Source organism: Chlorocebus sabaeus, chromosome 1 (assembly GCF_047675955.1).
Source record: "Chlorocebus sabaeus isolate Y175 chromosome 1, mChlSab1.0.hap1, whole genome shotgun sequence".
NCBI classification, from domain to species: domain Eukaryota; kingdom Metazoa; phylum Chordata; class Mammalia; order Primates; family Cercopithecidae; genus Chlorocebus; species Chlorocebus sabaeus.
Window position 1 is genome coordinate 69,233,336 of NC_132904.1, and position 25,032 is coordinate 69,258,367.

The 25,032-nt window shown below is 53.9% G+C and overlaps 1 protein-coding gene across 3 annotated transcripts in view; it reads right to left on the reverse strand.

Moving 5' to 3' along the window:
• STARD10 (StAR related lipid transfer domain containing 10) overlaps nucleotides 1-25,032 on the reverse strand; it is a 39,760-nt gene that overhangs the window by 5,485 nt on the left and 9,243 nt on the right. Inside the window, exons 1-2 of one of the 3 annotated variants that reach the window (XM_008020047.3) lie at nucleotides 22,120-22,262; nucleotides 21,444-21,763 (exon numbers count right to left, since the gene is read on the reverse strand). In XM_008020047.3, the coding sequence (XP_008018238.1) occupies nucleotides 21,444-21,650 (207 nt within the window). In that variant the 5' untranslated portion in view covers nucleotides 21,651-21,763; nucleotides 22,120-22,262. Of the gene's footprint in view, nucleotides 1-21,443; nucleotides 21,764-22,119; nucleotides 22,263-25,032 lie in introns of those variants that run through there. The other 2 variants (XM_008020048.3, XM_073019184.1) reach the window with 2 other exon arrangements.

The window sequence follows — 25,032 nt, forward strand, 5'->3', positions numbered from 1 at the left end:
CAACAAACATCTTTGGATTTCTTTTTTTATTTTTATTTTTTTTGAGATGGAGTTTTGTTCCTGTCACCCAGGCTTGAGTGCAATGGCGTGATCTCAGCTCACTGCAACCTCTGCCTCCCGGATTCAAGTGATTCTCCTACCTCAGCCTCCGGAGTAGCTGGGATTACAGGCATGTGCCCAGCTAATTTTTGTATTTTTAGTAGAGACGGGGTTTCACCATGTTGGCCAGAATGGTCTCAATCTCTCGACCTTGTGATCCACCTGCCTTGGCCTCCCAAAGTTCTGGGGTTACAGGTGTCAGCCACCATGCCCGGCCTGGATTTCTCTCCCCTCCCCTCCCCTCCCCTGCCCTGCCCTCCCCGCCCTGCCCTGCCCTGCCCTCTCTCTTTCTTTCTTTCATTGAGATGGAGTTTTGCTCTTGTTGCTCAGGCTGGAGTACAGTGGCATGATCTCAGCTCACTGCAACCTCTGCCTTCCGGTTTCAAAGGATTCTCCTGCCTCGGGCTCCCGAGTAGCTGGGATTATAGGCACCCGCCACCACTCCTGGCTAATTTTTTGTATTTTTAGTAGACACGGGGTTTCACCATGTTGGCCAGGCTGGTCTCTAACTCCTGACCTCGTGATCCACCCGCCTCGGCCTCCCAAATTGCTGGGATTACAGGCATGAGCCACTGCGCCCAGCCTGGATTTCTTACTATGTATTAGCCTTGCCCTCAAAGAGCTTTCCATCCGGGTAGAAGATGGCCAAGGGCACCTTGTTTTATTTAACCCCCCCACAACAACTCTGCCAGATAAGAAATTCAAGGAGGAACTTGAGGTTCAAAGAGGTTAAGTAACTCGCCCAATGTCACTCAGCTGGTAAGTAACAGAGCTAGGATTTAACCCAGATCACATATCTGGAAAGCAAGTAAAAACAGAACAGGTTTCCCTAGGTTTGCACTCAGTGAGATGAAACTCAATGTCCTTGTTCCGTGATTTTTTTTTTTCCTCAAGTGCCCTATCCCCAAGATCAAGTTCCTCTCAGCAAATGGACAAGTTTTCTTGTTTAGTTTAAAAAGATCTCCCAGAAATGGCATTTAGACAGTGCCAAGAGAACCCTCACATAATACTTTCCACTCACAAGAGGAGACAAGCAAACATATGAGGGAGAGGTCACATTGTCTTCCCCCTCATCCCAGAATAGGCCTTAGCCCCACTAATGGTGGTGGGATGCCACAGGAAGGACACACCAATGCCGGCTGGCTAGGCACCAAGAAACCCATCAAGCCTTGGATATAACTTCAGTTTACAGAAAATACAGAGGACAGAGGAACGAGCTAAGTGACACCACATGAGAATGCAACCAGACAGAGCCAGATAGTGAATCATTCTGTGGGGCTACTGGCCCAAGTTCTTCTACCAGTCAACATCAATGAAGGGGCTTGGTGGGACTGACTTGCAGGAGATAACAACCACATGTAAAGTGTGTCTCTGGATTGCAAACTGATTTAGACGCAGCATCTATAAAGGGGATTTTTGGGACAACTGGAGAAATGTGAACGTGATCAGAGTATCAGGTGCACTGAAACAAAATGGTAGAAACTGCTGCCTAAAAAAAGGTTACAAAATAGGTCGGGCACAGTGGCTCATAACTGTAATCCCAGCACTTTGGGAGGCTGAGACAGGCAGATCACTTGGGGTCAGGAGTTTGAGACCAGCCTGGCCAACATGGTAAAACCCCATCTCTACTAAAAATACAAAAATTAGCTGGGCGTGGTGGCACACAACTGTAATCCCAGCTACTCAGGAGGCTGAGGCAGGAGAATTGCCTGAACCAGGGAGGTGGAGGTGTCAATGAGCTGAGATCATGCTGTTGCACTCCAGCCTGGGTGACAGAGCAAGACTGCATCTCAAAAAAAAAAAAAAAAAGGCAGCATAAACCAACTGGGGGAAAAAAATATATGCATAGAGGAAGCTCAGGAGGCACAATTGCTAAGGTGTTAACAGTGGAGATCTCTAAATGATAGGAATGTGATGGTTTCATTTTGCTTATCTGTATCTTCTTCTTTTTCTTTTCTTTCATTTTCTTTTCTTTTTTTCTTTTTTTTTTTTTTTTAAGACGGAGTTTCGCTTTTGTTGCCCAGGCTGGAGTGCAATGGGGCGATCTTGGTTCACCGCAACCTCCGCCTCCCGGGTTCAAGTGATTCTTCTGCCTCAGCCTCCTGAGCAGCTAGGATTATAGGCACCTGCCATCACGCCCAGCTAATTTTTGTATTTTTAGTACAGACAGGGTTTCACCATGTTGGCCAGGCTGGTCTCAAACTCCTGACCTCAGGTGATCCACCTGCCTCGGCCTCCCAAAGTGCTGGGATTACAGGCATGAGTCACCGTGCCTGGCCACTTGTCTGTATTTCTTATTATCTAACATGTATAGTACTGCTTCTGAAATAATGAAAACAATTTCAAAAGGTCCCCCAGCAATACTGACAGGTACACCCACCATGTGCCAGGTACTATACTAAGTGTTTTATACATATTATTTTATTCTTACAGCAGCACTCTGGGATATTGGCCCCATTATAGAATTAGGAAAACCAAGGTTCAAGGACAGACTCGAGACTGCAATACTGTTTGTGTGACCCTAAACAATTCACTTTCCTTCTCTACCCCATTTACCTTTCTGCTGTATAATGGGGCAGGACTAGATCCAACGATTTAATCAGCAGCCCCCAGCTCCAGCCCTGTACTGAGCCTGGAAGAGTCAGAGATGAGTCGGAGGCCTGTCTTTGAGAGGTCTGCAGTGAAAGGAGGAGCCCACCTTGGAAATGGGGAGGTGCCCTAAAGTGCTCAGTGGGGGCATAAGAAGGAGATCATCTCCACGGGCTGGGTAGGAGGATTAGGCTTCATGGAGAATCTCAGTGCAGGAGGTAGATGTTTGCCAAGTGCCCCTGGCAGACAGAACAGCCAGCCAAGGTGCAGAGGGAGGCGAGAGTGTGGCCTGTGGGCAGTGAATGAGTTCCATCTGGCTCAGTCTCCACGGTGTGGTATAGCCTATGACTCAAAAGGTCCCTGGGTTTAGGTCTTCTTGGAAAAACAGGTGATTCCAGGGCTGGGTCAGAGAAAGTATAAGATGAGCATGGAACATCTTCTTGTGCCAGGAAGTAAGCACATACTTACTGATAGAGATTTTGGACACCGGAACCAGCTTGAAGGGCTCTGCCCCTGGCAGAGTGGCCAACTCTTCAAGGTTGACCTAGGACTTCCCCAGTTTTACCACTGCAAAGTCTCACATCCTGGGAAATCCCTCAGTCCCAGGCAAGCTAGGACAGTTGGTCACCCTACCACGGGCTCAACCTGAGATAAGCTGTGTATTAAACTCAATAATGACCATAACCGATGATATTCCATTGACTAAAATAGGAAATCAAAGTCTATACAGGTATGACTAAACAAATAAATGGAATGTTTGATGAGGAATGGGGGATTTACATAGTTTCAAAGTAACTTCCCATCAAAATACTTATTAATTACAAAGGGAAAATGAGTCACTTCATAGTAGAGAAGCCTGGCAGATAGCAACTTAATCAAGTGATCAAAGGGAATATCATGAATCACAGGACAAGTTGCCATCAGGTGTTGCCTGGTAGGATGCAGTAAGGGGAATACAGATATCACTTCTGTGCTACCTCTGCCACAGAGACATAACATAAATAGAATCACAAGGGAACCTCAGACAAACCCAGAATGAGGGCTTGTCTCATTTTACAAAATAATTGGCCTGTAAGGGTCAGGATCATGAGAGTCACAGAGAGAACTACATTAGCCTGAGGACACTAATGAGATGTGAGTAACTGAGTGACTGAATGAAAGAACAGAGTGATGGGAGGAACGCGATGGTGAGAAAAGGGGTTGAAGAAGACAGAGGCTGGATCCGGCATCATCACTAGCATCCAAACAGCCTCGTCAGCGGCCACAGGGAGCTCCAGGCACTGCCCCAGACATTCAACACGTGCTCATTCTTCACCCCAAACCTAGCTGGTGGTCGCTGTTATCATTCCTGCACTGCACCATAGAAAACTGAAGCTTGGGAGATTCAGCAACTTGCCCAGATCATAGAGCCTGAAAGCAGCCCAGCAGGGACTCAAAATCGGATCTTCCTGTCCTCTTAACCATCAAAGAGCACTCAAGCATGGCTTCTGAGGAAACCAGAATTTCTCTAAATCCAAATCTGGATGCTAGTTGGCTTTGCAAATCTTCAAACATGGTATCCTGGACCATGAGTGTATGGAGGGGCAGTGACAACAAAACTCTGCTTCCTGGGTTAGAATCCAACCTGGGACTGCCTCTTCCCCAGCCAGGCTCAGTGCCCCCAAGGCCCAGCTGCAAAGCAGCTGAATGCACACTGTGAAGGGACCCATGCTGCCCCATCTTCCTTCCAGAGCAGGGCTGTTGTGGCTCCATAGGCCAAAGACCCACCTCTGGGACAGAGGACAGTGGGCGGAGCATGCAGAGCCACGAAACAGACTAGTTGCTCAGTGTAAACTCTGAGTAGCACTTTATCTTATAAAGAGAAACTTCAAAGGTTTCCCAGGCTAGTGGCAGACTCCTGTGGAGGAAGGCTGCCGCCCAGAGGGTAAGAACCTTTGCTGTGGCAGCACAGGTGAAGAAACTGAGGCAGGCCGGGTCGTGGGGGTCAGGCAAGTGTCTACAGGCGTCCCCCCTCCCCCCGGCCTGGCTCATGCCTTTTCCACAGCCCCCAGCAGGCAGCACTGCTGCGCTAAGCAGAAGAAATTACATCCATCATTGTTCCTGCTGGTGGTGGTGGCCACGCCTCAAAGGTGTAATTCTAAGAGGCTTGGGAAGGGACAGGTGGTGGGGTAGGGCTGAGTCTCTGGAGAGCAGGTGGGCGGGCCCACAGCTATTAGGCCCTGGGTGAGTGAGTGTCCACACCAGGTGTTGCCTGTCAGGTGTTGCCTGGTAGGCCATCTTGGCTCGCCCCCCCGCTGATAAACTCCCCCCGGAAACAGGAACCCAAGGGAGGTTGCTCCACCAAGGAGCCATGCTGGGCTTGAGTGCATTTAAAACCTGGTGACAGCAGGGACCCCGACATTCAGCGGTATTACAGTTGAGAAAACTGAGACCAGCCGGGCGCAGTGGCTCACGCCTGTAATCCCAATACTTTGGGAGGCCGAGGCAGGCAGATCACCTGAGGTCGGGAGTTCAAGACCAGCCAGACCAACATGAAGAAACCCTGTCTCTACTAAAAATACAAAAATAGCCGGGGTAGTAGCACATGCTTGTAATCCCGGCTACTCAGGAGGCTGAGGCAGGAGAATCGCTTGAACCCAGGAGGTGGAGGTTGCAGTGAGCCGAAATTGTGCCACTGCACTCCAGCCTGGGCAACAACAGCGGAACTCTGTCTCAAAAACAAAAAAAAGAAAAGAAAAGAAAAGAAAACTGAGGCCGGGGGAGCAAGTGACGCCAGAGAAACTACAGGCTATGTCCCCGGCACTCCACTCTCCAAACCCCCTCAAGTTCTCAAGGTGAAAAACCAGGATTGCCCAGAACCTCTGGGGCCAGCACTACACTCCACAGCTCCCCAATTCCCATGAAGCCATGGTCAGAAGGGACTGGACAAGCAAGGAGCAGGAAAGACCCACACAGGCTTTGAGGCTGGCAATCCCAGGCTCAATCCCAGCTCTGTCTCCTGGGCACGAGAGTTAACGCTTAGGAGTCTTCATTTCCTCATGTGAAAAATGGAAATAATAATAGCAGCTATCTTGTGGGGATGTTGTGATTAAATGAGATAACACATGTAATATGCCTAGTGCACAGTAAATACTCAAAAATAGGCCGGGCACAGTGGTTCACACCTGTAATCCCAGCACTTTGGGAGGCCGAGGCGGGCAGATCATTTGAGGTCAGGAGTTCAAGACCAGCCTGACCAACATGGTGAAAACCTGTCTCTACTAAAAATACAAAAAAAAAAAAAAAAAAAAAAAAAAATTAGCCAGGCGTGGTGGCACACACCTGTAATCCCAGCTACTCGGAAGGCTGAGACATGAGAATCACTTAAACCCAGAAGGAGAAGGCTTCAGTAAGCTGAGATTGCATCACTGCACTCCAGCCTGGGTGACAGAGTGAGACTGTCTCAAAAAAAAAAGAAAAGAAAAGAAAAGTAGCTATTGGCTGGTCCAAATGTAGTGAGTGATCTCAATTGATTATTCACAGCAAGTTACAGATCGAACTCCTTATTCTACTGTTTTCCCCCTTCTCACTACTGCATTTGACTAGTCTTTAAAAAAAAAAAAAAAAGTAGCTATTATTACTCCAGCGGGTTTCCGTGAGTAGCCATGCACCCTTCCACATGGCCAGGACTAGGCTGCACTTGCAGCTGTCTGCTGATACTGTGCACCCTGGGTGCCTCCCACGCCTCACCCTGCCCTGCCCTTCCATTCATCCTTTCACCATTCTCTGAAGCCTGCTGTGTGCCAGACCTGTGTGCAACTGGGTGGTGGGAGACCAGAGGTGAACTGGACCTGAGCCCTGCCCCAAAGAGGTCCCACCAAGTAGAGTGGTAAGGGACAGGGACACAAAACCTCAAGATAGCATGAGCAGGGCTAGGAGAGGCGAATGCACATGAACTGCATGGTAGAGTGCACCTAAGCCCAAAAGGATAAGGCCCTGAGCCACTGAGGGGCAGGGAAGTGCATTTCAGCAGGGGGACCAGTGGTGCAAAGGCCTGGAGGGTTAAACAAACAAGTACAGTCCAGGGTCCAGTGCCCAAGCTGTGTCTCACTCTACCCCTCACCTCTCTCCCACCCCTTGCCTGTGTTCTCTGGGATGCCTTGCCAGTGCTGAGCATTAGAGAAGGTGGACTCTCCACTCCAGGGAGGGGCAGCAGTCTCTCCCAAGACCCAGGGAGATGGTTGACCTGAGATGGGAAAGGAAGTCAGGTCCCCTCCATGGAGCTGTGTCCTGGCCTTGAGAGCCAAAGGCCCAGGCAGTTACAAGCAAACAGACACACAGACAGGTAGACCCAAGGCTAGTCCTCCCTCCAAGACCTTACATAGCAGGACACCAATATCCTTGCCCACGGAATATGTGGGGCACACAGATTATCCCAAAGTCCTAGGAACCCAGGAAATGATCTATTCACTCAGAACCCTTCAGGTGACCATTGGGGAAATCTGGCTTCAGCTGGGCTCTGAAATATCCTACAGGCTGTGCTAACTTCTCCATACACTGCATTTCAGCAGATAGTTTTGTGACAGGAGTAACTGTTAAGCAAATCACCCTTTCCCAACAGAACCGTATTCAAATGAGAGGAAGAGTTCCTGATGGGGTGGAGCACAAAGTATCAAATCAATCACAGCCCTGAACAATAGTCCCAACCTCAATAACCATTACCATTGCTCCAAATCACTGACCATTCAGCACTCTGCAAAGGAGACAGGAGCACCTGGACCATGGACCCCACAGGGGCTGAAATTTAGCTCAAACAACCTCTGCCAGCTGTCAAGGGCACAGAGCTGCATCCTTTGCAGATATTGCCTCTGACCCTTCCAACACCCCAGAGGGAAGCATTGCCCCCATTTTACAGATGCTGAAACTGAGGCCCAGGGAGGTACAATCCACACAGCTAACAGTAGTGAAGCAGAGAACCAGAGTCCAGGTGTGACTGACCCTACAGTGTCAAGACTTTCTGCCACCTTCACCAAGGGGCAGGACTGGCCCAGCTAAAACAAAACACCCTGGCAACTGGAGGCTGCCTTAGTTGATGGTTATAATGCAGTGCACTGGACTCAGAGGCCTTGCTGACCAGGGAGGTAGAGCCCACAGATTCTTCCTCCAAAGTTCCTGACCCAAGCTCTAGATTTTCCAGAACCCAGTGCTGGGGCTCCAAACCTGAAGCCCCTGTTGCCTGCAGGCCCAGAGTTCATACAGCAGTGCTGGTCCATCTGTGTCAGACAGACCTCTGCCCTGCCATGTCCCAGCTCTGTGGACTTGGCTTGGGCAAAGGACTCTGAGCCCCAGCATCTCATCTGTCAAGCAGGGATAATCCTTTCCTCAGAGTGGTCCTGTAAGGATTAGATGAGACTGGTCCCTAAAGCCCTTGGCAGTAGCTGCCCCTCCTCCAGCCCCAGGCCCCAGCAACTTTCCCTGATTTCTCAGGCCCTGCCCTGGGGGAACACCTCCCACTAACCCCCAAAGGACAGGACATACAGGGACAACAAGGAACAAAGTTTAAAATAATAAAAATGCCAAAATTCCTCCACAGCATGAGTGCACAGGGAGGGGGTGGGCAGCTCTCTTACACCAGGGCCCCGCACAGATGCCCCCTTCACCCTCACAGCCCACAGCCAGGCCCTGCCCTCACCATGCTGGACCAGGAGAGGAGGCTCTGAGATGCAAAGCCTGGCCCACAGCACACAGCAGGTCTGAGCCCCAGCGCCAGTGCCCCTCTGCCCTTTCTGTTACCGCTTCTCCTCCCAGTACCCACTCACCACCTGCTGGCTTCGGGGCCCTCCACTGTGCCCTTCCCTGAGGTCCCCACAAGGCAAGCATCAGGCCAAGCTAATGGAGCACCTGCCCCTTGCCTCTGGGTTTCTGGGGTCCCCAAAATGGAGACCCCCAAGACCCTTCACCTTACACTCCCCCGGCCCCCAAAAAATCCCAAGAGCTGTTCCAGGGCATAGACCTGAGGGTTCAGGGGAAGAGGGGAAGGAGAGAGGTCTGCTCGGTGCTGTCATGAGGGATGCTGAGGCACCTCCTCCTCCAGCGCTGCCCAGAATGCTTTCCCAGGACTTTCTCTCACTGGCTCCCTTCCTATTATGTCTTCAATATGTCTTCAAACTTCAGCCCGGCTGCTCCCTGTCCAGGCAGCCTGCCCTATCCCTAAACTCTCCAGGATGGGCTGGAGGCCACCCTTCCTTGTCTCCTAGACCTCCAGCAGCTCCCTTCTCAGCTCGCATTGTCATGCATTCATTTGCCTGTAATGCTGTGGCCCCTTGCTCATCTTGGCATCCTCCATGCCTTGCAGGGGGCCTGGCCTATAGCAAGCGCTGAGTAAGGAGCTGTTCCTGAATGGAGGGATAGGCAGGTAAGCCAACAAAGAGGCTGAGCCTGTGTGGGCTTCTCTGACTTTTAGAATGCTGGAGCCCTGGTCCGTGGCCCTCCGTGCATCTGTATAATTCCCAAGGAGGTGCAGCCATGAAAATCCCTGAACTCTTGTAGATCTCTATAACACAAGGACAACTACTATTACTACTTCTGCCATCGTCCTCTTAAAAAGGGGTAAAGGGCTGGGGGGTGGAGGCATGAGCCTTCAGAAATACCAAGAGACAGGTGCAGGGGAGATTCTGGGACTTGCTTTAAGATCTTTGATAGTCCTGACAGTCAAAGAAAAGTAAAGTAAAATTGTACTGAGGTACCAATTTATGCTCAGTAAATTACCAAAAATATATAAAATACTCACTGCTTATCAGGTACTCACTGCTTATGAAGATATGGTAAAACTGTTACACAGTGGCAGCAAAAATTGGTTCCATTATTCTAGAAAATAATTTGGCAAATACTTTTTAAATCATAAAAATGATTTAAAAAGAAATTTATCTTTCTTTCTTTCTTGGTTCACTGCAGTGATCACAGTTCACTGTCCCAGGAGCTGGGACTACAGGTGTGCACCACCACGCCTGGCTAATTTTTGTATTTTTTGTAGAGATGGGGTTTCGTCATGTTGCCCGAGCTGGTTACAAATTTCTGGGCTTAAGTGATCCTCCCACCTCAGCCTCTCAAAGTGCTGGGATTGCAGTTGTGAGCCACTGCACCCCACCAAAAATCTATTTTTCAATTCAGTTCCCAAAATCCCAGGACTACAAATTTATACTCAGGAAAAAAATATAAAATAAGAAAAAATGTTATGTTACAATATTCATGAGTATATTATTGAATCTGCAATTAGCAAATTATACTGGAGAACAACCTGAATACCACCACCAGCAGCCCCAGTTTGGGTAAGAGTGACACATCACCCTAACGATGACTGCACACCACGGAGGGCGGAGGGTTCCCCCGAGCAGGGGCGGCCACTGAGCTAGCTCTGCACCTTCAGAACCCAGACAGGCCTATAGGGAGCAGTTGCCAGAAATGTTCCTGAATTAATAATTCTGTAGCAATATGATAATTTTTTTTTTTTTTTTTGAGACGGAGTCTCACTCATCGCCCAGGCTGGAGTGCGGTGGCGCAATCTTGGCTCACTGCAAGCTCCGCCTCCCAGGTTCATGCCATTCTCCTGCCTCAGCCTCCAGAGTAGCTGGGACCACAGGCGCCCGCCACCACGCCCAGCTAATTTTTTGTATTTTCAGTAGAGACAGGGTTTCACCGTGTTAGCCAGGATGGTCTCGATCTCCTGACCTCGTGATCCGCTCGTCTCGGCCTCCCAAAGTGCTGGGATTGCAGGCATGAGCCACCGCACCCGGCCAATATGAGAAACTTCTACAGAGCAAGATTAAATGAATAAAACAGGATACAAACTAGTACCTGTGCCATGGTTTAAACTATTAACAAACTCTACACCTTTGAATGAGAGCTGGAAGGAACCAAGGAAAAGTTCTACTCAGGGAACTGAGGCTCCGGGTGATTTATATTTATTTTTCTTTTTTGGATTCTTGTTACTGGTGCTACAATATCGTTTATACAAGAGATAAAAATCACTTTTTAAGAAAAGTATTTTTTCTTGAGACAGAGTTTGGCTTTGTCACCCAGGCTGGAGTGCAGTGGCACTATCTCGGCTCACTGCAACCTCTGCCTCCCAGGCTCAAGGATTCTCGTACCTCAGCCTCCTGAGTAGCTGGGATTACAGGCGTGTGCCAGCGCGCCCAGCTAATTTTTGTATTTTTAGTAGAGATGGGGCTTCACCACGTTTGCCAGAATGGTCTCGAACTCCTGGTCTCAAGTGATCCACCTGCTTCAACCTCCCAAAGTGTTGGGATTACAGGCGTGAGCCACCACACCCAGCCTTACTTTTTTTTCTTCCTAATTAAAAGCATTGCCCAGAACCCCAAGTCCTTGCTCCCCAGACCTGAAAGCTGTGACTCAGCTGGTTGGGGCCTGAGACTACCCGTCTGATACTGAGTTAACCTGGGAACACTGCGTTGTCTGGCAGGGCTTGCAGGCACAGACAATGACAACTCTTGAGGTTCAAGGAAGGGACAAAGGGAAGCCAGAAATGCAGGTAGAGGAAGCGGTATCTAAGCTGGGCCCTAAAAGATGACCAGGAGAAGAGACGGCACCCAGATGAAAGGGAGGGGGAAGGGGCTCCCAGAAGAGGTGATGGCCTGAGAACTATAAAAGGCCTGGACTGGTTGGGGGAAGGAGAGAGATCAACTCAGTGCCACAAGGAAACCCGGGTGAACAAGGACAAAGGTGGGAAATGGAACTGTCCTTTAGGGACCTGTTCATTCATTCATCCATTCTCAGCAAATGTGGATGGTGTGTGGCTCTGTGCCGGGCTCTGTGCTAGGAGGTTGGTATAATAAATTCACTGAATTCCATCCTCTCAACTACCTGGGAGGAGGGACAATTATGCCCATTGGTAAACGGTGGCTCAGAAAAGTGAAGTGGAGGAACCAGGTTGGAACCCAGCACGATCAAAAGTCCATCCCTGAGACTATTGCCTGAGAACGAGGCTCTGTTCTGTGTAGGACCCAAGGAATCAGGTGGGCCAGCACCTGGCCAGAGGAGGACAATGCTGACAGGTCCATGCTGGGAGCTGGGGCTTTTGAGGGTGTGTGTGGAGTTGGGGGGATGTTGGGGCTGGCTTGCCTAGAGCTGGCATGGGGGTTGGAAGGACACAGAGCACAGTGGTGTGGGCCCAATGCAGGGTCTTCTTTCCCCATCTTTGAACTCAGTATTCCCACCTGCAAAATGACCAGACAATCCCTATGGCCCTCTCCTGTGAAGTGAAGGGGATCTGGCAGCAGCTACCTCCAACTCATCTTCTCCCCAAAAGTGGAGCCCCCCGAGACTGTAGTGGAGAGTAGAAATGTTACCATGTCTCACCTAGACAGAGCTCCCTGAGCAGACTGAGCTAGGCCTTCTCTGCCACTCTCCATCCAGGGCTGAGTGACTCATCCCTGCTCTGCCTCCTTCCCCCTTCCCTCCCTAGTCCCCAGCAGCCTCCCTGGACCTCCACCCCCACCTCCACCTCCAGGCTCCAGAGCAGCAGGCCCAGCTCTGCAGCAGTGATGAATGACACCGCAGAGGCTGGCTTCCTGCACTGTACCTCTCCACTTCTATCCTAGGGGGCGAGGGGGAGCCAGGCAGAGAAGGGAGAGCTGAGAAAGGGAGGCAGAGAGTGGAGGGCCTAGAAGAAAAGGGAAGGGGTAGGGGAGGCCAGTGGGACAACACAGAGGCCAGGGCTGACTTCCAGACATCAAGACAGGCAAAGACAAAGAGGGAAAAAGCCTCCCAGGGCTTCCCGGACCACCAGTGGACTGACGCCCCCAGAACTTTCTGCAGTAAAGTTCCAGGCTTCATCCCTAACGGCCTCTGGAGCACCACACCCTGGGCAGCCCATAGACGTCTCCCCCTCCCCATGCTCAGCGCTGCCATAGCAGGCACAGTTCTCCCTGTGCCCAGCACTGCCATAGCCATAGTGGGCATGGCTCTCCCTGTGCCCAGTGCTGCCATAGTGGGCACGGTTTTCCCTGTGCCTGGCACCACCATAGTGGACACGGTTCTTCCTGTGCCCGGCACTGCCATAGGGGGCATGGTTCTCCCTGTGCCTGGCACCACCATAGTGGGCATGGTTCTTCCTGTGCCTGGTGCTGCCATAGGGGGCATGGTTCTCCCTGTGCCCAGCGCTGTCATAGGGGGTATGGTTCTGGACTTGTCCCTTATGGTCTTACTCTCAACCTCTAGCCAACTCTGCCCCTTGGATTCCACTCGGCCACAACCTTCCCAGAAGCTCCTCTTCACCAGCCCAGATAGGCCTCACCATCCTTGCTTGGACCCCTGTAGCCACATCCTCTTCTCTGGCTTCCTGACTTCCAGGTCACTCTGTCCCCTGTGGCCAGGGAGCTTTTTAAAATCCAGAGCTGATAATGGCCCTTCCCAGCCTGAAAGCTTCTGTTGTCTGTCTGTCTGTCTGTCTGTCTGTCTGTTTCTCTCTCTCTCTCTCTCTTTCTCTGCCATCAGGATAAAATCTAAACTCCAAAATGTCCTCCCCACCCTGGTTCTGGCTCTTCTCTTCCTCACTGTTAGCCCTGAACTCCTGCCACAGGGGGAGCCTATCTCCCTGACCAACTCACCAAGACTATCTCAGTTTGTTGCCTTATCCTGCTGGGTCCCCGAGGCCCCATCCAAACACCACCTCCTGGAGAAGCCCCTGTACCATCCCCCCACCATGCTGCCAGTCACTGGCCTCACTCAGCCTGAGTATATGTCTCTGTCCCCACACTGCTCACAAAAGGCTGTCACTGTCTCCATGTGTCTCCCCATGAGGACTCGAGTCTCTTAAGAGCAGGACCCAGATCTGGTATCTCCAGGTGGCTGGCAGGATGGGTGGGAGGCATGAGAAGAGGTTTGTTGAGTGAATAAACAGCTGGGACAGGAACAACATGACCAGTAGAGACATTAAGGACAGAGTAACCTTAAGACACAGGAATGAAGTGACCAGGAGAGACATTAAGGACACTGCCAGTAACCATTCAGGGACAGGGGAACAGAGATAGATAGAAAACACACCTCAAAGGGAAGACCTTGAGTCCCAGAGACAGGCTTGAGGCAGATGCACCCCTCTTGGTGCCTCCCTCTATCCCCTCTGGCATGCTTGAACTGGCCTTGATGCCCTGGGGCCCCTGGAGGCAGGACAGGGAGCTTCAGAAGGGGAAACCACAGCACAGTCAGAGCTGAGCCAGGGGCAGGAGCTGCCAGGAGACAGCTGAGGAGACATAATTGGATCACAGACAACTCTGCTTCTGCAGTGAGGGGGTGTGACTCACACACACAGAGTAACACCAGACACAGAAACACACAGAGAGTCTCACACTCAGAGGCACAGGCGCACATACCTTCAACACAGATTGACTGACCCTGTCAGGTCCCTGTCCCAGGGCTGTCACGTGGGTAGGAAGGGGGAGACGGGAAACCCAGCACCTGCCCCTGAGGAGCTCAGTGTCTGCCAGACTAAGGGCCACATCACACACACAGTCACCCACAATTCAGCTCCACACACGAAGGCTCCAACAGAATCCTCAATCCCTATCACATTATCTCATCCTTATGCACAACCATCATCTGGTATCTTATTTAGTTGTTTGCTTCTATTTTGCTTGTCACCCCTTCAGGATGTGAAACCCACGACAGCAGGGTCTGATCTGTGTGGTTTGCCCCTAAATTCCTAGATATGACAAAATCCTTGGAACATAGTATGTGCTCAATAAACATACTGAAGCAATGAATGAATGCATGCATGTATGCAAGTGGAGACACACAAGGGAACTCCATCCTTCTGGCTATCAGGCAGGCCTCTACCTCAAGACTCGTCACCTCCCTGGCAAAGTACTAGGCCCCAGCCACTCTGGTAGGGTCCAAAGATGGCAGGCACGGGCAGGAGATGATGGAGGGGATCTCGGGAAGCCAGGGGCAGATGGAGGTGGTAACACAAACCCCAAGGATGAGTAAATGGCTCAGGCACCAGAGGGGAGAGCAGAGGTGGCGGTCACCCCCTATATCCTATTGGGCAGCAGGAGGCAGTATATATGTGCAGATATTGCTCACTGGCCCCAGGACATAGGATTCCAGAGAAGCATCAGAGGTGGCAAGTACCTGCCTTCAGGGAGCCCAGGCTGAGGGGCAGGAAGGCAATGGGTATGCTAAAGCCCCAGAGAATAGCTCCAGCTGCCCTGTGCCACCTGCCCCAGGCTCTCTTTAATCAAAGATAGGTGACAAGAATCTACTGTGATTGGCATGGGACCCTCTGCTGCCCATGCTTTTGAGTCTCCAGGGACCCCAGGGCATCAAGGCCAGTCCAAGCATGCCAGAGGGGATGAAGGGAGGCACCAGGAGGGTGCTGTCTCAAGCCTGACATGTGGTCTGAGTTGCTTTCCCCCACCTGTTGCCAGAGCACCACCATCTGCCCAGTCAGGGGCAAAGATGAGGGGTCAGGGTTGAAATAAGGTTTCTATTCCCATCTATCCTCAGTGGCAACCTGGCACCCAGGCCAGGTCTCCTGCTCCTCGGGAACAAGCTGGAACAGCCCGCCGAGGCCCCGGAGCCCCACAGAGCACTGGGGTCATGGCACCCACAGCCCTGGCTCCAGGTGGCCCGGCCAGGCATGGAGATGCGGGGGAAGAAAGAAAACCCATCTGTCTCCAGGACTCCCTTTCTCTCATCTCCTGAAACTTTAAAGACTCTCGGCTGGAAACTGAGCTGGGGCTCTTTAAAGTTTAAAAGCCGGAGCCTGGGGAGCTGGGTGTGGAGAGCACAGAGCCAGCCTGGGGGCTGAGGGCTCCTCTAGTCCCAGCAGGGACACAGCCTGGAGGCACCCTCCACTCCACTCTGGCTCATAAGGGTTCCTGCTTAGCGCAGGCACTGAGGGGGCTGTACGTCCGTGCCGCCCTGCATCCCAGCCTGCACAACACTTCACAGTGCGCACATCGAAGAGTTATGCTGTAACCATCATATCCTGTCCATGATCACTCCTAAGGCTCTCTGGATTCCATCCTTTGTTCCATTCCCCACAACCTGGCTTTAAGGTGGACCTCCGCACCTCTGCCCAGACAAACAGAGCAGCAGCGCCCTCTTACCAGCTTCCCTGTCTAAGACCCTCCCCTGGCACCCCAGAGCCTCTAAGACTCAAGGCATGGGGCCTCGGTCTAGCTCTCTAATCACCTCCAGCCCCCTGAGTTCCGAGCCCACACTGAACCACCTCCCATTCTCCAAATGATCCGCCTCTGGGCCTTTGCAGAGCACCCCATGATCCGCCTCTGGGCCTTTGCACAGCTGCTGCTCTGTATGGAATGCTTCCAATGTGATCAAATTTGTAATCTTCACTCCCCACCCAATTCCAAAAGGATCACCTGAACATTCCTCTGTGCAGTTCCTTCCCTGACCCCCAAGGCTAATTCAGATGCCCTCTCTAGATTTCCAGAGCTCCTGTGACAAGTGTGTGTCTCAGCACCCAGCTGGGGGCTCCTTGAGGGCAGGGCTTGGATCTGCTTGCCCTCTCTGTCCCCCACCTCCAACACAGAGCCAAGCAGAAAGAGGCTAACGATGGATGCTTGCTGAATGTGTGAATGAATGAAGTCTCTAAAGACAGGCAGGGCAGATAAGGAAGCTGAATCCCAGGCATAGACAACTTGCCCAGGGGCACACAGCCAGGACTCTGGATCCTGGTGCTCTTTCCCCAGCATCCTCAACCCAACCCAGGCACCTCCTCCAGGAAGACTTCCCTCACACCTCCAGCCACCTCTGATCTTTCCCTTCTCTGAGCACCTCCAACCCAAAGTCTAGACACTAACTAACTGGGGTCATGCTCTCTGGGAGCCTGTTCCCTGAGGACAGCTCTGGAACTACTTCTTCCAGTTCCCCCCATGCCAAGTCGGAGCTGGAACCAGGCAGCTCAGGGCCTAACCCCGGATTCAGGATCCCCTTCTAGGGACCTCTCTGATGGTACAGACTGGCAAGACCTCAGCCACCATCCTCACTCTGTCTCCAGCAGGGCAGCCTCCCCTAAGGTTAGGACAGCCTCTACAGACCACCTGCCCAGCAACTTCCTGTACGGGGAAACTGTGCCCCATAGCAGGCAGAGCCAAGCTAGAGCCTGAACTGACCCAGTCCAAGGCCCTAAAACTAGATGAACTCGTGCCCCTGCCACTGCCAATAAGACTGACCCAGAAAGGTGAAATGACCCCCAAAGTCACACAGTGAGCACTGGACTCTTGCCCAGCTGCGTCCCCTCTAAGGTGCCCTTCCACAGTGACACAGCACAGGGAGACCCATGAGTCCAATCATGTTAATAACCCGGTCCAACGGAGTTGCGAGATCTCAGCCTTGGCGAGTCAAGGACCTAGGTCCTGATCTAGCTTCAGCCATGTCTGGCTGTTTGGCTGTGCACAAGTGAACCTGCCTTGAGCCTCAGTTTCCACATCTGCTTGATGGGATTAAGGAGACCTGTCCCACACACAGCCCTGACCCCACCTTCCCCATGACCCTTTTGAGTCCCAGAGACTGGTAAGGGTGGAAAGGGCCTTGGAGACCCCTGAGCCATCTGGCATTTTACCAGGTGAGAGGGTGAGGTGCTGAGGGGTCACGAGCTGAGCACTGGCTTTGGAGTCTGGAACCCAGGTGGCCTGTGGTGTGGGTTAGGTAGACAGTGAGACAGGGCTGGGAGGGGCCCCCAGAGCTTTTCCCAAAGGGGAAGGGGAGGAGCAGCAGGACAGGAAGTCAGAGGAGACAGGTCCCCACTGCCCAGCTTCCTGTGGCCAGCAGAGCCTCAGGCTCTCAGCCACACCCCCTCCCACACCTGCTCCAGGGTCAGGTCTCTCCTGTCATGGGCCCAGGCTCCTCTCAGGCCTCATTCCTGCCCCCAGGCTGCTTGTGCAGTGGGTGGAAGGTCACCTGGAACTGTCTGTCCTCTCTTCACCAGGGTCTGAAGACCACTGAGGAGATACGCAGGTCTCCCCTGCCTCTCACGCGGCAGGCCTCAGGAGAACAGAGCATGTGTGTACCCAGGCCAGGGCCTCACAGGCCACGTCCTCTGCTGTCTGCCTGCTCCTAATCTCTCCCCCAGGGCCCCAGCCCGGGTGCTGAGTTCAGAGACTCTTGGAGCCAAGAGGGACCAATTGCACAGATGGGCAAGCAGCCCAGAGAGGGGCAGGAATGTGCCCAAGGTCACATGCAACAGCCAGGACTGGACCCCAGCTGGCCCTGGTTGAATGACTGACAGAAGCTCTTGGTCTCCCGTTTCTCACACCAATACAGGTGCCATGGGGAAGCTAACCTGGGCTTTGAGAGACCTGAGTCCAGCCTCCAAGCTGCCTCCTGCCTTGTACCCAGGATCCATGTTCAGCATCTGTCCCTGGGACAGGGTCTGAACTCTCAGGAGGTGGTATCTGCCTCCTCTCCAGTATTCAGAGCACAGTGCAGCCCTGGGGCCCGGTCAGGCTGGAGGCCAGGAGGGAGGGAAGGGGTGGAGGTGGCCTCCAACAGCCCCTTTCCCTTTGTCCTGGCTCCAACTACTGGGCCCTGAGCCACAGTGGCTTCCAGGGACCTCTGGACCCGGGGAAGGGGAAGGGAGATGAGGAGGAGGAAATGAATCAGGTAGATAGCTAGGTGGAGTCCCACCCCCACCCTGGGATCAGGAGCACCGGGCATGTCCAGGGGGCAGCTGGCTTTCCCAGCTCTGGGGACAGGCCCAGAGCAGGCTGGGGCAGGAGAGGGGAGGGGGAAAGGGGGGCAGAAGTTCAGCAAACACCTGTAGTTGAGTCCCAGCCTCCTGGAGTGACCCAGTCATTGCCAGAGATTCTGGCTCCAGACCTGCTGGGTGACCTTGGCAAGCCACTCCCCTTTGTGGGCCTCGGCTTTCTCATCCATCAAACAAGAATAGGATGATAAGAACACAGCGTCCTCTAGGCCTTCAAAGAGTTATGGATGGGGTTAAAGGTCACAGTGTTGACTAAGATGCGAGCCCATGCGGAGAGGGGCAGGGGCTCTGGAGCCAGGCTGGCATGGTTCCACTCTTGCCTCAGCTGTGGCATGACCTTAGGCAAATAACATTACCTCGCTCAGCCTCAGTTTCTTTGTTTGTAACATGCAGACAAGACTACTACTGCCCCAGACTAGCCTCAGAGCAAATTAGATGAGGGGGAGAAATGCTTGGCTCAGAGCAGGGGCTCTCATTTATCAGAAATGGGATTATCTGCATGGAACCTGGGAGTCCTGGAATCTTGGGGATGGGAAGATCACAGGCCTCTGTCCATCTCTCCCAGAGCGCCAACTAGCTGTGCTGAGAGGATGAGGAGCAGGGAGCTGGCACCTTGGGGTGCCCATAACCAGGGTCCCAGCCTCCTTCCTGGGTCTGGGCTCTGCTCACCTCCTCTCCCCACCCTCTCTCCATTGTGGGGAGCAAAGCTGGGGAGGCAGCCTGCAAGGAGAAGCAAGGAAGGAGCACTAGCCAAGATGCTGTAGATCTGGGTTCCAGACCCAGCTCTGCTGAGACAGCTGTGTGACTCTAGGCAGGTCCCTGCCCCTCTCTGAGCCCCAATATCCTCACCTGCATCCAGGGGCAGGAAGGGTATGACATAGGGATTACTAAGGGCCCTTCAGCATCTCCAACATCTGTTCAGTCTGAAAGAAAAGGAGGGTAGGGTCCTGGCTGCCCAGAAGGGTGTATGCCTGTCCAGAAGCCTATAACACCCCAGGTTTCCAAGTCTCCGCCACCCACCAGGAAGGCCACCTGACAAGCCTGTTCTGGCCACAAGTGGTCTGTTGCAGTCAGCCTGGGCCCCAGACCCACCAATTCCAGGCCTGGGCTGGGCAGGGTTTGTTCATTAACCAAGCCAGATGAGGAGGTAGCTCTGCCCTATTGACATAGAGGGTGGGAGTACTGGCCTCAGTTCAGACCCCTCCTCCCCTGACTTTCTGGAGTGCCAGCTTGGTAGGGAAACTACACTTCTCCCCCAGTGTGCACTGCCCACCTGAAGGTTTTCCCAGGTCACAGTCAGGCTCTTGTGAATTCCCTTCTCACCTTTCATTCAATTTGTTCCTTCATTCTTTCCTTCCCTCTCTCTTCCACCAATATCCCTGCTCTAACTGTGTTGGATGCTGGGGACGCAAAGAGGACAGAACCTGGGAGGCTGAGGCGGGTGGATCACTTGAGGTCAGGAGTTCAAGACCAGCCTGGCCAATATGGTGAAACCCCATCTCTACTACAAATACAAAAATTAGCTGAGTGTGGTGGTGTGCACTAGCAGTCCCAGCTACTCAGGAGGCTGAGGCAGAAGAATCACTTGAACCTGGGAGGTGGAGGCTGCAGTGAGCTGAGATCCTGCTACTGCACTTCAGCCTGGGTGACAGAGTGAGGCTTCTCAAAAAAAAAAAAAAAAAAAAAAGAGGATAGGACCTGTCCCTGCTCTCAGGGAACAACCAGCGGGGACATGCCAACCGCCTTCCCCTTCCCTGCTCCTCAGGCTCAGACACAGGTCAAGGTCCTCTGGCCCTGGGCAGCGAATCCCAAAGTGGGAGACACACATGGAAACCCAGAGGGAAAGACAGTCAGATGGCCAAGGTGCAGACAGAGTCAGAGAAGAGAAGGGGAGGCAGAAAGTGAGAAGCAGATAATCCTGTGGGGAAGGACAGAAGTATATGTAAATGACTAAGACAAAGTGAGGCAGAAGGGCTTAGGGTCAGAGGGGAAAGATCAGACATCTCAGGCCTTGGTAAGAGGCCAAGATACATGCCCGAGCTAAGTCTGAGACTAGGCAGAAGGGGAGGGTGGACTCCTCCACATTTCCAGGAGGATAGCAGAAGGGAGAAGGCAAGGAAGAGGGAGGCGAAGGGCACAGCCTACTGCCAAAGCCCACTGCAGGGAGACCTAAGAACCCTGGAAATGCAGCACCCACAGCAACACCAGATGTATTGGGGGCAGCTATCGAGGCCCTTAAACCAGAGTCTTCACCACCCCCCCCATCTGGTCCTCTGGGGGAGGTGGGTTCCCAAGGTCCCAAACCCCAAGCCTGCCCTGCAAGGCAAAGAGAGGAGAATTGTGGGGTTGGGAGGAGCAGGGGAGATGACTGTGAGCGACTGATGTGTCTGCAACTGCTCCCTATGTTGGCTTCCCTTGACCCCAGGCCCCTTCCTCCCCCAGCCCACCTGCAGCCTGGCTCTGTGCAAGGCAGGGGTATCAGAGCCCTGCCTTCAGGATCTGCCAGCCACAATCCTGAGTCCCTGCAGAAGACTGAGGGAGCAGCCACGGAGGGAGGGAAGGGAAAGAGCAAGAGCAGGGCATCAGGCAGGAAGGACTCAGGTTCTGGGCACCGCAGGGTGCAAAAAGCAGGGAAGGAGACCCCGTTCAGGCTGAGAGAACCAGGAATCAAGGAGAGAAGGGCCCAGTCTCCCAACTGGAGTAACTCAAGTCAGGAACCAGGTGCAGGCTTCCCAAGCAGAGGGGTCCCTGAGGGAGACCACTCTCCTAGAAGGGCCTGGCAGCAGCCCAGCTCCCTGGAGCAGGCAGGGGCATGCAGAAGCCTGGGTTCCAGCTGAGAGAGGCAGGTTGAGTCACTCCTGCTCTCCAGGCCTCGGTTGGCCCATCTGTGTGATGGGGCTTGGCCTCCTCCCGGTCCCTGGCAGGAGACTCTCTCTGGGCCCAGATACATAGTCAGGTGTCTGAGGACCAGGAGACTCCGGAAGAGAGGCAGTAAGGGTGCAGTGGAGGCTGAAGTGATAGTGGGCAATCCTACCTTGATCTTGTGCAGCGTCCGATCCATCTCCAGAGCCTGCACCCAGACAGACACCCCGGCCTTGCTGTAGGTCAGGTTCCAGCCCACCTCGGCCTCACACTCTGACCGGAAGCTGCGAAAGTCTTGGTCATCGGGCACCTGGACACTCTCACGGCCCAGGACCGGCCGAGGCCCTTGGGGCTCTGTGGAGGCCGCCGGCTTCTCCATAGGGAGTGTGGGGAGGCCCAGGGCCCTGGCCCTAGTCCGGCTCTCCTGGGTCCTCCGCGGAGGCTCCGACAACGTAGACGCGGTTGCAGATGCTGACGCCACCTTCCTGGGACCTGCAAGACCGGTTTGGGGACGGGAATCAGCGCGCTGGGGGCGCGGGTGGGGCTGTTCGGGGTCCTGGCGGGTGGGGAGCTAGAGAGAGGCAGGGGCTGGCCCCGGGGAAGGGCGGACGGGCGCTGGACAGCCTCGGAGGCCCCCTCCCGAGGAGCGCCCCAGACCCTTTGGGGCCGGTGTGGAGACTGCGTATGGGACGCGGTGGCCGGCGGGCGCCCGTCGGGACCCAGGGACCGGCCGGGACCCGAGGGGAGGGACGGTGCGGGGAACCTGCTTAACTAACTCGCGGCGACGCCGGGCGGGCGCGGGGCGGGTGGCGGGGCGGGAGGGGCGCCCTCCGGGCCAGGCTGCTCACCTGTGCCCGCCGCTCCGCTGGGGCCCGCCGGGGCTGGGGTGCGAGCGCCGCCGCCGCAGCTGCCCGGGCGACCCGGGGCCGCGCGGGGGCTCTGGGGAAAGAGCAGTGGGTCCCGCCGCCCGGCGCCGCCCCGGGCCCCCGCCCCGGGCCCCCGCCCCGCGCGCCCCTCCCGGCTAGGCTGGGGGCTCGGGGGCTCCGCGGCCGCGGCTCGGGATTTTCCAGGCTGCGGAGGTGAAGCTGACTGAGCTGCGAGCCCCGCCCCGCCCCGCCCCGCAGGGTCCTAGCGCCCGCCCCCGCCGGCCCCGGGAGGGGACCTGGCGCGCGTGCGGCCAGTCCCCAGCGGAGACCGGGGACGGGGTGAGGAGAGGCCAAGACAGAGTGGGCTTTGCGAGGAAGGGCCACGAGGTGCAAGAAGAGGAATTCTGGAAGTTGACTGTGAACCCCTTCTCTCCACCACCTCCCATACTCACAGGTACACACCTCTGCAACAACCTACAGTATTTACACACAGGCACGCTGTCCCCAGAACAACCCAGAGACGCCCCCACTCAATACCCCAGAGATCCAAAGATGGGCACACACCCCCATGACAATCAAGAGACTAACTCGCAGGGATGACAGCCCCACAGCAGCTCAGAGATGCCCACAGCTTGCATTCCCCCACCAAGCTAGAGGCACACCAAGCCTACACACACCCAACCCCATTCCCACCGGGCAGTGCAAACCCAGCAGGAAGCCGATCCAACCCACAAGGCTCAAGGTTCACAAGCTGGCCAGACGTAGGCAAAATCTCCACCCCCGTCTCACTCGTACCTGGGAGCTTGAACCGGGACTCCCTCCAGCCCCACACTCTGGCCCTTGTCTACCAGCACCACCTTCTCAGCATGCACACACGTGCGTGTACACACACACAAACATGCACGCATACACGCACACCTCCTATGGACTAGACTAGGCTCTCAAGAGCATCTGGCCCAGGGCTCTGGGCTCTCTTACCTCCCCAGGCAGAGTTGGCCAGAGCTCCATAGCTACCTGCACCAGGGCTCCTGCCATCCCTTCCAGCTCGGGAGGCTCCCCCCAGCCCCCTGGGTCCTAGTGCCAGCTCTTCCTCCATCTGCTCGGTGTGAACTGAGTCCAGTAGCTCAACTTGTCTGAGGCCAGGCCAGGGTGAGTGTGGCAGTCTGTCCCAGCCACTGTGGTGAGCTCCTCTGGATGAGCAACTAACAGGGCCCAACAAGAACCTGCCACAATCATCCTGACCAGCATGCAGATGTCAGCCTCCTCCCACCTCCGTTCCTGTCTGTGCCGCGCTGCCTCCTCCTCTCTGGCCCTTAGTTTTCCATTTACAGAAAAAGGGAATCAGAATGGATAACCCTAAGGTGCCTCCTAGCCTCACCAGCCTAGAGCTCTAGGATGGAACAGCTTTTCTTAAATGTGCTAAGAAAAAAAACGAGGAGTCGAGGATTTGTCACGGTGCTTCACAAATAGAGGTGTTTCTTCCTGAAGTGCTTAAAGCGCCGAGATGTTTGTAAATTAGGCCACATTTTAAAAATGAGTGGGGGTGAGCGGGGAGCTATGATAGCAAGTGACCCCAAAGGGCTTCCTGCAAAGTGAATCCTGGACAATGTGCTGCAGGTCCTCATGAAGCCTGTGTGAATGACCTTAGATCTCCAGGCCTCCCATCTGCAGTGTGGGAGGCACAGTCAGATAATCACCCATCCCTTCTAAACCACACTCCTGAAAAGTGTCTGGGAATGAGTGGGTGGCAGGGGGCTGGCTCTGGGCTCAGGATGCCCAGGCTCTGACTCTGTGCTATCTACCTCCTCTGCCTCTAACTCTAGGCAGGTCACTGCCCCTCCCCAGGCCTCAGCAGTTTTACCTGATACCCACACTGCCTGGGTGGGACACTCAGGCAGTGTGGGTCTCAGATAAAACCCAAAGGGGACCCCAGTAGAGCCAAAGCCTGCTTTGCTTTGTGAACTGTATCCTCTTGGATGTGCCATGAGGAAAAGAGGTGGCAGCACAGGCCTGGTGGCTCCTGCCTTTTTAGGACCCCAATAAAACACACCTCAGCAGATAGCAGGCACCAGGGCAGCAAACCTCTCACACCCACCATCCAGTCCAGGGCAAAAAAGACAAGGCCAGGTGACAGGAGGTAGCAGTGAGGGCAGACTGACAGAAGGACTTCCCCACCCTAGAGAGCTGCCAGAGAGAGAAAAACTCAGGGAGGTGCAGATGGCAAGAACTAAACCATCGCCGGGCGCAGTGGCTCACGCTTGTAATCCCAGCACTTTGGGAGGCCAAGGCAGGTGGATCACCTGAGGTCGGGAGTTCAAGACCAGCCTGACCAACATGGAGAAACCCTGTCTCTACTAAAAATACAAAATTAGCCGGGGTGGTGGCACATGCCTGTAATCCCAGCTACTCGGGAGGCTGAGGCAGGAGAATCGCTTGAACCCGGGAGGCGGAGGTTGCGGTGAGCCGAGATCGCGCCATTGCACTCCAGCCTGGGCAAAAAGAGCGAAACTCTGTCTCAAAAAAAAAAAAAAAAAAGAACCAAACCATCACTCAGATCAAAACACAGAAGAACCAAGAATCTTTTGGACCTTGGGTCGGTAAAGGTGGGTGACGTGGCACCTGAGGGCTCAGGCAGCCAGGCCCTGGGCTCATCCCTGGGTCCTAGGTTTAGGCTAGGCTACCTCGCCAGCAGGTGGGTAGAAGGGTATCATCTCATTCTACTCATCGTTAATTTGCCCTTGCAAATGCTACCCCTCCCAGGAATTTCAGTATCTCTGGATCTGGGTCTCATGAAAACCTCTCAAACATGACAAAGCCGATTCATATCCTTCTCAGAACACCTCTAAGCAGCCAAGAAGGACCCCATCTGCTCCAGAGCAGAAGAATGAGCCCAGG